Source organism: Carettochelys insculpta, chromosome 28, assembly GCF_033958435.1.
Source record: "Carettochelys insculpta isolate YL-2023 chromosome 28, ASM3395843v1, whole genome shotgun sequence".
Lineage (NCBI taxonomy): Eukaryota > Metazoa > Chordata > Testudines > Carettochelyidae > Carettochelys > Carettochelys insculpta.
The window spans coordinates 6,744,923-6,757,912 of NC_134164.1; the positions used below are offsets into that span (position 1 = coordinate 6,744,923).

The following is a 12,990-nucleotide window of genomic DNA, read 5'->3' on the forward strand; positions in this document are numbered from 1 at the left end:
TGCAGAATTATAATGCAGCACCAACCAGACTGGGGGGGGAGGGAAAGCCATATTAATTTCTGATCCCTGTGAAAGAAAAAAATACAATCTTACTCTACAATACCAATGTCACCAGATCAAAAGGTATGTAAAACACTAACCTATTTGAAATGCAGCAAACTTCACATATTCAATCATTTACAAAAACAAGTTGTCAACTGATACATTAGGTGGAACAAATGAAATAATAGAGAAAATTACACACATTAAATAGGCCCAAGGCAAAATTCTGCTATTTTATGCATTTTATTTGTAAAGCTTCAAAAATAAGGGTAAGTGTTTTAGAAAGGCAAATACTTAATGGCTGGGAGATGCTTGTAATTTTTAACAAGCCTCTATAATTATAATCAATTTTAAGCTTTTATGAGAAATCCTGAAATCCATATTTTAGCAGGACAATGTAAACAAGGTTTTAAAGATAACTGTTTTAAGTCACTTTCTTGCCTGAAGGAAACTAATAATTGATTTCCTGACTTAATCCTCAAACATGGTATTTATAGTTACCTTATGAGTTTGGCTTATTGGATTTAGAAATGTCACACCCACACACATTCAAAAGTTAGCTCCATCAAGAATAATGTATTTCTCACACCGAATTAGACCCACAAGTGTCAACTCACTTTTTAGTTAAGACACATGGGTGGTGTTTAGTCACATGAATTATATTCCTAGAGTACAGGATATTACTTGATAAAGAACTTCAAAACAAAATGTACGAGGACTGCGCATGGCTGCTGAATACACTGTTCAGACAAAAAGAGGATAGGATTATGAATGGCAATTAAAAAGCCATTATGTCCTGGGCACATCTGCAATTGGAATTTACATTTTCCGTCACAATAATCATTGTTTCAAATGAGATTAGGTTAACGTGAAGTAAGTACCTTTTAGTTCATAAGAGCAGCATCCATGGGAGGCAGTCATGGCGTGGCACTTTGGTGCACACTGCAGTTCACGCCCCTGTAGTCTGAACTGCAGCACCATATAGACGAGTCCATAGACCTACCTGACATTTGTCAACCTCTGACTCTCAAGTTTCCAAAAAGAGTTAGTCCCTGGCAGGCCCCCCCACACCTCTATTTACCTGGGTCTCTGCAGGTGTCAGGTGATCACAGCTGTCATTGGTTCCAGATCTCTGTTCGTAGCCGATGGGAGTGGTTGGAAGCGGTGCCCTGGTCCACGCCGCTTCCCATCACTCCCATTGGCTGCGAACAGTGATCTGCAGCCAATAAGTGTGGCGATCATCAGATACCTGTGGAGGCTCAGGTAATTATAGCAGCAGAGGCCTATCCCCTAAAATAAGACCCTCAATAAATGAAATAAGATCCTCAAGCTGGAAATATGGTATACAGTTTTAAACAGTCAGGGTAGTTGTCCATTGAAGAGCTTAACAAGTGACATGATAAACTCTGCATCAGCTAGAACGAGAAGTCCTGTGGCACCTTATAGACTAATAGATATTTTGGAAATGCATGAGAATCTGACGAAGTCGGTCTTTGTCCATGAAAGCTTATGCTCCAAAATATCTATTAGTCCATAAGGTGCCACAGGATTTCTTGTTGTTCTTGAAGATACAGACTAACATGGTTCTCTCTCTGATACTTGTCTGCATCATTTAAAGTCTTCAAAACCAGAATTGCACGTCTCTCTTTTAAATAAATAAATGAGTGCTAGTTCAACCACAAGCTACTGTGCTCAAAGCAGAAAATGCTAACAGATGCTCTCTGGCCTGTGTTACAGAGGACTTCAGACTAGAAATCAGAGGAGTTCCTTCTGGGTTTAAAATCTGGGAATGTATTTGAACTGTTACATTCAAAGGCCTACATAAAGTCCTTTTCTTTATACACACACGTGCAGTGGGGGGCGGTCTCACTTTATCGTCAACATACTATTTGTACAGTAAGTTTCTCATTGTAATTTAAATAGAGTCTGCTTTTTTCTGCAGTCCCCATGCAGTGATTGTTTACATCCTGCCCAGAAAATTTACACTCCACTATAAAACATCCTCTTCCTCCCTCTTTACTTATCAGCAATCTGACCCTGTCCTACACAGCCTCCTGCATCCAAGAGGTGCTGAAAAATCAGATCCATTCAGTTTTGCCAAAGGACCATTACTACTTCACTGACAGAAGATGGAAACCCCTGGGGACATAGCCGCTCTCACAGCCCTCATCCACCCAGGAAACAGACTGAAACGAATGTCCACAAAACAAGCAGAGTGGATCAGTGTCACTAAGCCATTCAGCCTACCTAATTTATTTTGATGATATTTCAAGTAAGAGTAATTTTATGAGAGTCAGGAACAAGAGAGATAGAGGAGACAGCACGTACCCAATTGTTCGAAAGGCAGTCCCATGAATACTGGGAGGACCAAGTTGAGGTCACAAGCTGGATGTAGCCTCTCAATGTTTTCAGTTAAATCATAAATACAAACAAAACAAACAACCCACCACCTATATCTTGTGCATTCCAATGAATAACTGAGTTTAAGTAAAACCATAGTAAGATTATGCCAGCTTGACTCAACACCTCAACACTTGGAAGAAAAAATAATCAATAGATTCTCAGCAAGCTGTTTGGAATAAAGGTTAACAATAATTTTTCGTTGATGTTCAATTACCTCTAGGTGGTCTCATCTCTCCCTCTGGGAGCATTCCTTCCACTCTGGAAGGAGGCAGTTCAGCAGGTAGGGGTGGGAGTTCAAAGCCCTGCGTACCGTGTTCTTCCAGCACCGCCTCAAGGACAGCCATTTCCTGCTGAAGCTTTTTTAAGTTGCTTTGCATGACATCCTGCTGCTGCAAAAGAAGAAACTACATTGTGCTACCCTGAGTCAGCTCAATAAACAGTAAAAATTAAATTTCTGTAACCAATACTTGTGAGTAGAACCACAGTAGAACTATTGAACAACAAATTGAATCTAATACTCTTCATTTAGACACTGGGCACTTTTATTGTGAAAAACAAACCACATCATAGCAGATGGAAAAAAATGCATTTACTTTGCAAATGCAAAACTTTTGGAAATTGATAGCTTGGAATCTGAGCCTCACTGTGAGGAGCAAATGCAGGAATTGGCTCCTACAGCATGATTTACACAGTCTAAATTACTACATTTTCCTTCTGGCCATCTTAACCTGTTGAATGACCTAAGACAACATATGTCAAGAAAGGTGGCCCTTGCACAGCCCTTGAGCAAGTCCAAAACTGAACATACTATTTATTCAGCAGTTGAAAAGGTCTACCATCTGAATTCCAGGTACAATGAGCTTAGCACATGAAGGGTTAACAGGCCACTTTATTCATTCAGAAAATGGTAGTACAGATCCTATATATAAAGCTATGTTCACTCTCCACTGTAACTCAGAACCCCAACAGTTGTTTTCCCAATAGGAAAATATTTCATCACTGCCCTTCTTAATGCAGTCTCTGATCCTTGAAAACTGCTATGCCCTCTGTTAAAACCATGCCATTTACCTTCTCATACTACACAGAATACTTGGCTTCAATGGATGCTTTTTATAAATAAATAGTTTTCCAAGCTTGACAGAGGTGGTTTTTGTAACAGTGGATATTGCTTTGCCAGTTCCACCACTGCCACCATGTGGACTTTTCTGGTTATTACATCATGGACCAAGCTAAAAATGAGAGTAAGACCATCTCTTTCATCAATGTATCCACCCCGAAGCTTAGAGCTTGTCAGTACTTGCCTTTTCAGGACCTGTCTACATTAAAGTTAACTTAACTTGCTTTGGCATACAGCCAGTGCAGTAAATACATTGTTTGTGCGTGTCAACACTTGGCTCCTGGCATCAGCAATGAACAACCTCACCAGGAGCATTTATATCAACTGTACTGTCAGTGTAGGGCACTGTGGGACAATTTCCAAAAGTCAGTAGCAGTGGACATAAGCAACGCAGTGTCTACACTAAAGGTCAGCAACCCCCAGCATGGGGGTCAAGAGTGGAATGGGATCAGATTTTCATCTGCATGCAAGACGGGAGTTCAGCTCCACCTCTCCTCCCCTATCAAAACAAAAAGCAGTCAAGTAGCACTGTAAAGACTAGCAAAATAATTTATTAGGTGAGCTTTCGTGGGACAGACCCACTTCTTCAGACCAGCTTCTCCTCCCCTTTGCAGCTGGGAAGTTGCTCAAAGCTAGGCTGCCTGTGGATTACCAAAAGACCAGCTAAAGCTACCAGCCACCACCTAAACGGTAAAGCTCTGCATCTTAATTTATTTATTCATGAAGCTGTTATAAGTAGGACTATTAGTGACTTTAAAAAGTATCACTGGCAGTCAGACCGTAAGCAGAAGTCAAAAGGTCAAATTTCTGCACACCCTCTCAGAAAGGTTGTTGACCGCTGGTCTACACCGACACTGTGGTGACCTAATGCATCTGCAGAGGTGGAGTTATTAAGTCAACAAAGTGGGGTAGTTACATCGTTGGAGCAAAATTTATATAGTTAGATTGATCTGAGCTGCCTTGCGTTGACCTAATTCTATAGTATAGAGCCGGCCTCAGTCACCAGAGAAGCTATACCACTGCAACCCCACAGTATAGTTGGGCTACACTCAGACCCAATGATGGGGGAAAAGTGGCAGCTGCCCCAGGACCTGGCAATTTAAAATGGAACAGGACTTTTGACTGCTGCCACTGCTGTAGCAATGCAGCAGTGACTGGAGCCTCAGGCCCTTTAAACTACCACTAGCACCCAAGAGGCATGCGCTGTGAGGCACTGAAGGGCTGGCTGGGTAACACTAGCCACTAGCTAAACCCTATCATCCGAGACCCTGCCCCCTTACTGAGGGCTGGGCAAAGTCTGTGAGCTGCCTTGGCCACACCAGTACCAAACCATGACTTGCAATGGCGCAACACACTCTTTTTGAACGTGGAAGGGCCACCCCCACAACAGAAAGGTGAAGTTTACTCTTCCTTGGCTTCTCTGCTGAGACGGCCAACAGGGTATAACAGAAGGTGCAGGGGAGTTCAGTGGGGAGACATGTCCACTAGAACCTGGGCTGAGGACAACCCAGTATGTGTGACTGAGGCCATTATTTCAACATGGTCTGCTCTGGAATCAGGGATCGGGACGGCAAAGGCTTTGTGCTTCTAATTAATCACCCTAGCAATCTAGTTCCTTTCTCTGAACAAACAGCTGGAATCAGATAATACTACAGGTAACCTCAGTTCTGCTCTAGAATCTGAAGAAGCGCACAACTTAAAAATAAAATAGTTAGTTTTTAAAGATGCTACAGGCCTGCTTGCTTTGTTTAACCTCGGTTGTAAATTTTAAAAGTCTTTTTACAGTGAACCCAATATTAATTCCTACCAATGCAAACCTTTAGTGCGGGAAGCACAATTTTCCAGCACTAATCAAGTGCAGAAGGGAAGTTACAAGCAGCACCCACAATTAAGCTGCAAAATCTTAATGCTACATGGTGAAGAATCTGTACTAGAATGTCTTGCTAATGCAAAAGGCAAAAATCTGACAAATGTCAGCATTAAAGCAGCACGGCAATTCCAGATAGCTCAGTACCTGAAATAAACAGCACCCTTTTCTGTAGATCTATGGCCTCCAGTGATGATGGTTCCATAACAGTCACATGACTGTCTAGTGCCTAGATTTTTTATGATCCAGTCATACCAGGAAAGTGCCTTAAGCAGTTAGAGATCTCAGTGCATGAGCCTTCATACCTGTGTGGTAAGGATCTCACCCTGGGAGGACAGCCCAGAAGAATCTCCTGGGTGACTGACTTCACTGTCATATCCAGATGCTTCCCCTTGAAAAACAGAAGCTATAATTCATATATAAAAACTTACTATTAATAACAGCATCTCTCACTTCCGACAGGGCCCATCACTGTATGTTCACAGTGAAGAGATTAAGGCCTTAGGAGCAAAAGGACCATTTTCAGAAGTGACTCACATGCATTAGGACTTTGCCCTTAAGTTACGTGGGCACTTCTGAAAATAATATATGTATTATTGTAGCACTTAGCAGTCTTGATTATGCCCGTTCGAGTCTCATTTAATATTAATGGAATTTAAGAGCTTTGAAAATTTTACCTTAAGTCCGTGTCTTAAGAGAAACCTATGCAGGTGTCTTTAGGGGGAAAAAAGAAGAGTACTTATACTAGCATGTAAATTCATAGGATAAGAGAAGTTTTAATGCAGAGCTGAAGATCAAAGGATGTTAATTTCCATCTCAGTGAATATTTTTTCCAGGAAAACCGCTTTAGAACTAAGGGTGAAGCTCTGTTAGAACATCTAAATACCAAATTCTCCTCTGAAATTCAGCTCTTTAATCAAAAGGAATTGGGAGCAAATTATTTCCAGGTTCTATATTAATCATTTTCTATCTAAGAATTTAACTGTAAAGAAACAAAAATGAACAAAAATGCAAAAAATAAACCATTCATTTAAACTTCTGATCTGATAACACCTGATTTAGATTGTAAGCTTTAGGGGCAGGGACTGTCTTTTTGTTCTGTGTTTATACAGGCTTGGCACAATGTGATTCATCAGTGCTCCATAATACAAACAATAAATCGAAATAAAGGTATTTTGCTTTGTACCTAAATTTGGTTCCACATTCTGGTCTCCTTGGTGTCCATCTTCCAAATCACTTTTTCTTCTGATCAGCTCTCCATTACTATTTGGACTAGCTTCTTTGCTTTCACTGAAACTTCTCATTTCTTTGAAAGAAGATGCTTGCATTATTGGCTTCTTCAACTCTTGTGGTCTGTTGGCTAAATCTTCTGAGATGTTGGACTGGGAAGAAAATAAGTTAACTGAGCATTCTGACTCTTGGCTGGGAGAAACACATGTATCTCTTAAGGTGACTCCAAGCGTTTTCTGTGCGGCTTTATTATTGTCACTGCTACTGTTTGGCAATGCAAGAACCTCTGCTGGGGTTGTTGCTGAAGACCCTATCCTAGGCACAACCTGTTTCGTGGGCCGCATTGGGGTGCTTGCTGATTTGCCACTTATCAGTGCCTGAAAGCATGGTAGTTCTTCATCTTCACTAGAATCCTCCTCGGAGGACTGCAATTTCTGTGCCAGTCTTCTGGGTTCCCGAACAAAGCTTTGTGACGTAGACTTAGAACTACTGCTGCCACTGTCCAGTTCTCTTAATAAGGCATTCTCACCTGTTTTAACAAATACAGCAGAAATTTCTTTCCTATCAATTTCAGAAATGCTTGTGTTCTCTTTAATATCACCAGCAGGACACAATAAGCCATCAGGGGTCTCAGAGAGCAATGGAAAACCACCAGTCTCTTCAGCGGGTTCCAAAGCCTCCTCTGAAATTAAGCATGTGGGCACACCAGTTCTAGGAATTTGGGATACTTGTTCTTCACCACCCTTTACTTGTTGGCATTCCTCTTCACAACCATACTTTTCAATTATTTTGCAGCTAAATTCAGTAGGGCTTTGTTGACAAACTATAGGAGATACCAGCACTGGATTGGGCTGTAAATTTAATACCATCCTTTTGTTTTTCGCTTCTACTCCTTGATTGCTTCCTGAACCAGAGCCTGTTTCATGAATAGCGCTTAAATCAGTTCTTTGGACAATTCGCTCTTCTACATTATTCTGGGCATGTAGGCATTCATTACTTTTGTTTAAGTTTTGACTTTCTTTCACCATTTCAGATGAAATTCTTTTTTCCTTTGGTTGTCTTCGTTTTTTCAGTCTGCTCCTATTCATAATCTTGGCAGTGGTTGCTCTTGAGGATGAGAATAACTGCACTTGATCAGGAGCTCGTGAAATATTCTTGCCATCGTTGCTAACATGCTCATATTCGGCATCACTGGAAAAGTGAGTTTCTGGACTATGCCCAGAGATACTTTTTGCAAATTTACACGTTTTAGTATCTTCTCTCTCACAAATCTCACCCAGGTCTGCTGTTTTTTTAACACATGAAGGTTTGTTTTTCAAGTCCCTATTGTCATGCCTATATTCTAAACAGCTCGCACCCGATTTCCTTGGAGCTTCAGAAGCATTGCTTTCTATCCCAGATTCCTTCACAGGACTAGGATGAAGAGTAAATGACAGTCTTTTCGAATGTCTGAACATATTTCGGAGATACTGTGTATCTAGTTCACTGTCTTCAGTTTCTGTGTTCAAGTCTGAAATGATTTTAGCTTCACTTGACTTTGGATTTCTGAACCTTCCACAGTCATTTTCTGTGCAATGCCTATCGGCCTTTGGTGAGCAAGCAGACAACTCTCTCTGCTTGGGCTTTCTTACTGTATGCTGATTATTTGCAGACACATTCTGTTCTGGACAGGCCACTTGCTCCATGTTTTTGGAATGAGGCTGCAGGAGCGAATGGCTGCCTTGATTTTCACTATTCTGAGAATCTGTAGCAGGCACAACAGAACCACCATTTAAATCCTCCATTGATATTTTGACATCTAAGAGGCCTTTTCCAGTTTGCACACCGTCACAGCAGTTTTCAGGATTGGGGTGTGTTTTGTCTGCTTCCAAGTCACTGCCCTTCAGTTCAGAGTCTGATGGAGATACGTTATAGTTCAGCGCAGCCTGCTGCTCATCAGAATCTTTACATTCAGACACATGGACCAGTACGTTCCTCTGTATTCCAGAGGAGGAGGAATCTCTACTTTCACTGGTTTGCTTTCTTGAGCTCTCATTTGGTTCACCTCTCCTGGTTTCTTTTATCATTTTCTCAGTCAGCAACTGAAGCCTCCTGCTACGTCTGACTCTTTTCTGTTCTGAATCAACTTTTCTTGGCTCCTCACTGCTTGGGTAACTATCAATCTGCAGCTCAGTCTGATCAGGGCAACCTGAGTTTCTATCCACTACCAGCTGCAGAGTACACATGGGTCTGGCCGAGTGCCTGCTTTTTTTTGTAAGCGAGCTTCTCATTTTTTTAGTAGTCTTTCGGTTACAGGTATTCTGTGCTGCTTCTCCATCAGGGCTGTTGGATGGTACTTTCTCAGTATCAGTTTTCAGTATGGATTCCCCTTCTCCGAGGGAAAGCTCTGCTGACATACCGTCCTCATTTTTCCCACCCATGGGACTCCCAGTAACAACTCCTTCCTCTATTTTCCTTTCAGCATTTTTATCGGCAAAGCACTGATTAACATCTTCAGAGTGCTTGTTGAGATCCTTTCCTTCTCTCTTCTTGATGAAGTCCTCAGGTTGCAGCTCAGATGCGGTCTTTCTTTTCCGTTTTAATTTATTTGTTTTGGAATTACTTGATGGTTTCACATCAGTAGTAACATCTTCCACTTTTGGACTCTGTGGCATCTCTCTTGTGTAGACAGGGTGGTTTGACTTCCTCTCTCTTTTATAGGTTTTCCCAAATATTTTATCTTCAATGTTATGCCTAGTTGATTTTGACAGACTTCTATCATTTTCGCATCCCACCTCAACTTCCAGGCAGTTTATCATCAGGTCAGTCTCCTCTGAAACACAGGACTCTCTATCTGATAAATTTGAATCTCCATCTTCTGCGTCAGCTGCCCCAGCAAGAGCATCCTGTGAGGAACTGGAAGAGAGCATCTCATTGCTTTTAGAAAACCATTCATTGACTTTTTGAATGCTTCTCTTCAGTCTTTTCCCAGAAACTTGATTCAAAGGATTGTCAAGAAGAGCCTTGGGCTGCCACAGACTCTCCAAAGCAGGTTCTCTTTCATGCAAGGAGTTACTGTCAACCTGACATATTTCTACAGCTCCTGTATGCTGGACATCATTACCTGTCTTCTTGCTTTCAGGTAGCTGATTTTCTGAACTGAGTGCTAAGCCAGGCTCTTCATTTTTATTACTGGATTCAGTTTTCTCAGCATCCATTTCTTCTGCAATGTGGAATAAACCTATATGCTCATTCAGTAAAGAGTTGGCATTGGCTGTTCTGTGATGTTGCTCTGCTTCTGAGTTTGAAACCTTTAAATGACCCTCAGCCACATTCACTTGAGCAGCCTTGAAGTCTTCAATGCTGTCCTCCTCTGGGAAATCACATTCATCTGACAATACATAAGACATAAAGCTGTTAAGCACTTTATTATTTCTGTGTATGAAAACCCTGAGGTGCTTAACAGCTAATATTTTGTTTGCATATCCATGGAACTTTAAATTTTACTAATCAAAACTGGTCATAGCCCTAGAAGAACCTACCTACTTGCACAGAGTTACAGCTACGAGAGTCACTAGGTATCTTGTCTTAGTTATTTCGCATCTAGCTCATCACTCATGTTTCCAGCATACTTAATTTTAGTTTTTATTACTCCTGCTACACTATCCTATTCTGTGATCTTCAAGCAGCTGATTAACATCAAGTCATTCATCTTCCTGTTTTTAGGTTTTTAAGTTTTAATGGCGATTCTATACAATGTTATTCCATTTACACCACAAATGAGTCTTTCAATTGCCAATCCTTCAAAACATTTTTAGAAATATAATTATGACAAAAATATGAGGGGGTTATAAAAGCAGACTTTGTTTGAATATTCAAAGAATACTCTCTGAAACTCAGAGAGTGAGAGAAAGAAAGAATGAAAACTGAGAGTAGTTTCATTTTACAGTCATGAAAAACCCTCATTAGCCTCTACAGCTCCTGAAATGTCTCTGGCTTGAATCAAGTTCAAGGTCTCAGGCCTTATCTTCAGGGTGATGTATGGCCAGAGCACAGGACACCGAAAAGATGACAAAAGTAGCAGGATGACGACTGTGGTCAACTGCATTGCTGTCCTAGCAAAATGGATCTTTTCTCATGTGGGTAAAGCTTGCTAATGCAGAGGCTTCTCTGAAGCTGTGGAATGAATTCCCACAAAAACAAAGGACCATCACAAACCGCACCACTTTCCATGCCAAGTGGAAGATGCGCTTTTTCAATCTGTCCTCTTTAACTTGGAAACAAAAACAAAACCCCACTCACGCAGTCCACTGCGCTCACAATTCTCCTCGTAGGGAGAGAGTGGGAGAAACACTGAACCACGTGACATATGTTCACCGTAACGTTTAACACGCTACTTGAAGGCATTTAGACACTACCAGGATGAGGGCGAGATAGAAACTCATGCAGTGAAGAATTTGTTTTCCATTGGAAACAAGTTCAGTTTTGTTTCCATTCACACAGCCAGCTCAATATCTCCTAATAGAGTCCGATATAGAATACAATCATATGCGTAACATTTTAGTGTGTCTAATCTGTAAACAGCCTTGTAACTGAATACACACTAAACAAAATGATCAACAAAAACAAATTCAGTACAAGCCTGAGAGTACACATTCCCTGAACTCCAGTTTCAAGCTTCCCTCCTGTCCAATAAGTACTACTTAGTGCAAAAATATCACACGTACCTAAGATATCTGATGAGAGTATTTCTCCTGCACCTGACTTGACAGGCCACATGTTGTATGGACTTTCACTTTTCTTTCCAGCATGCTTTTGGTCTTCCTCACACACTCCTTTTTGAGGTGGAGTCTGAAACGATCCTTTCTCCCCTATTCTGTTGGAAAGGGAGAAAAATCGATGTAGTCACAAGTGCAATAATGTTTTGAAATAGATAATCAGAAAATACTACTTTATACCCAGTAGCAAGCATAAAGATTATTTATCAGCTAATGAACTATTATTTCTGCTCCTCTGAAGACATTGTTCTGCAGGACAATTACCCAACACAGCCCCCCTCAGAGAGTGGGTAATCCCTTCTGAAGTCGTTTTCCTCACTGTTCCTGTTTTTTTCATTTTGTGATTATAAACACATGCGCACACACAATGAAAATAAAAAAAACTGTTGTGGTTATGATGGTGCTGTATCAAATCCTTTGACGAACACAGTACCTTGTGTTTGTGCCAAGAATGACCCAAACCTTTAATATAATATAATTGGAGATACACATCTCCTAGAATTGGAGGGGACCTTGGAAGGTCATATAGTCCAGTCCCCTGCCCTCTTGGTATGACCAAGCACTGTCCCTGACAGCTATTTGCCCCAATCTCTAAATGGCCTCCTTGAGGATTGAACTCATGACCCTGCGTTTAGCAGGCCAATGCTCAAACCCCTTGAGCCATCCCTCCCGCTGAAAATTAGAAACACACAATAGCCTGTGATGAAGGCACCGCTTCTGCTCTCAGACACACTAGGGACCAGAACCTTTAGCTCCTGCAGCCCAGGGACGTGCCTAACCACAAGGCTATGGGCAGCATAAATGAATCATCAGACTAGAAAACTAGAACATGAGGGCTTTGTATGAAGGAAAGCTTACTACTGTAACCAAAGAATTGAAAAGAGATAAAAGAGAAATGTGAAATCTCAGTGCTGCAATGGAATGGCAGGCCCTGTTTTGTGATGATGGATGTATATGCCATGTACTATGTAGGCTTTGTGAATGCAAGAGAAAAGTGGTTATATTTATCTTATCCAAGGAGACCTCAAAGTATGTACTTGGACTTAATCCAGTTCGCAACATCACAATTTGCCTTTGAAAGAAGCCAGTTAACATTCATCATATAGGGTAACGTCTCTATGACAGCAGCTGATGACAATAGCACTGATGAGTTCTCTGAATGCTTTGAGAAGACACTCCTTGAAATACCAACTAAAGACATAACCCTTGTAATGGGAAACCTGAATGAGAAAATTGGATATGTAATCTCTCAAAGTAGTAATGGGAAAAAATGATGTGTATGCAAAATAAGAGAGGAGGGTGGTTAGTTCGTTGTTTTAATCATCTAGTCATTACGATCATCTCCACACAACAATCCTAAGCGTTTTTAGACATGGAGATTACCCGACAGTGCGACTAAGACTGTATTGTGATGACATGGGGAGAACAAGTGTCCAACGGACAAAGATTTTCCTGAGTGCAGATCATTAACCATTTGCCTCAAACATAAAATTAAAAAAAAAATTAGGATAAGATGTTTGGCAGTTCCATGTCATCTGCACGACCTCTCCAAGATCAATGAAAACTCCGTGACT

General features: G+C 41.0%; 1 protein-coding gene across 1 annotated transcript in view; it reads right to left on the reverse strand.

Moving 5' to 3' along the window:
* Positions 1-12,990, reverse strand: part of BRCA1 (BRCA1 DNA repair associated) — a 56,441-nt gene that overhangs the window by 28,869 nt on the left and 14,582 nt on the right. The window contains exons 9-12 of the mRNA XM_074979373.1: positions 11,366-11,514; positions 6,616-10,029; positions 5,735-5,820; positions 2,660-2,834 (exon numbers count right to left, since the gene is read on the reverse strand). Coding sequence (XP_074835474.1) covers positions 2,660-2,834; positions 5,735-5,820; positions 6,616-10,029; positions 11,366-11,514 — 3,824 coding nt within the window. The remainder of the gene's footprint in view (positions 1-2,659; positions 2,835-5,734; positions 5,821-6,615; positions 10,030-11,365; positions 11,515-12,990) is intronic.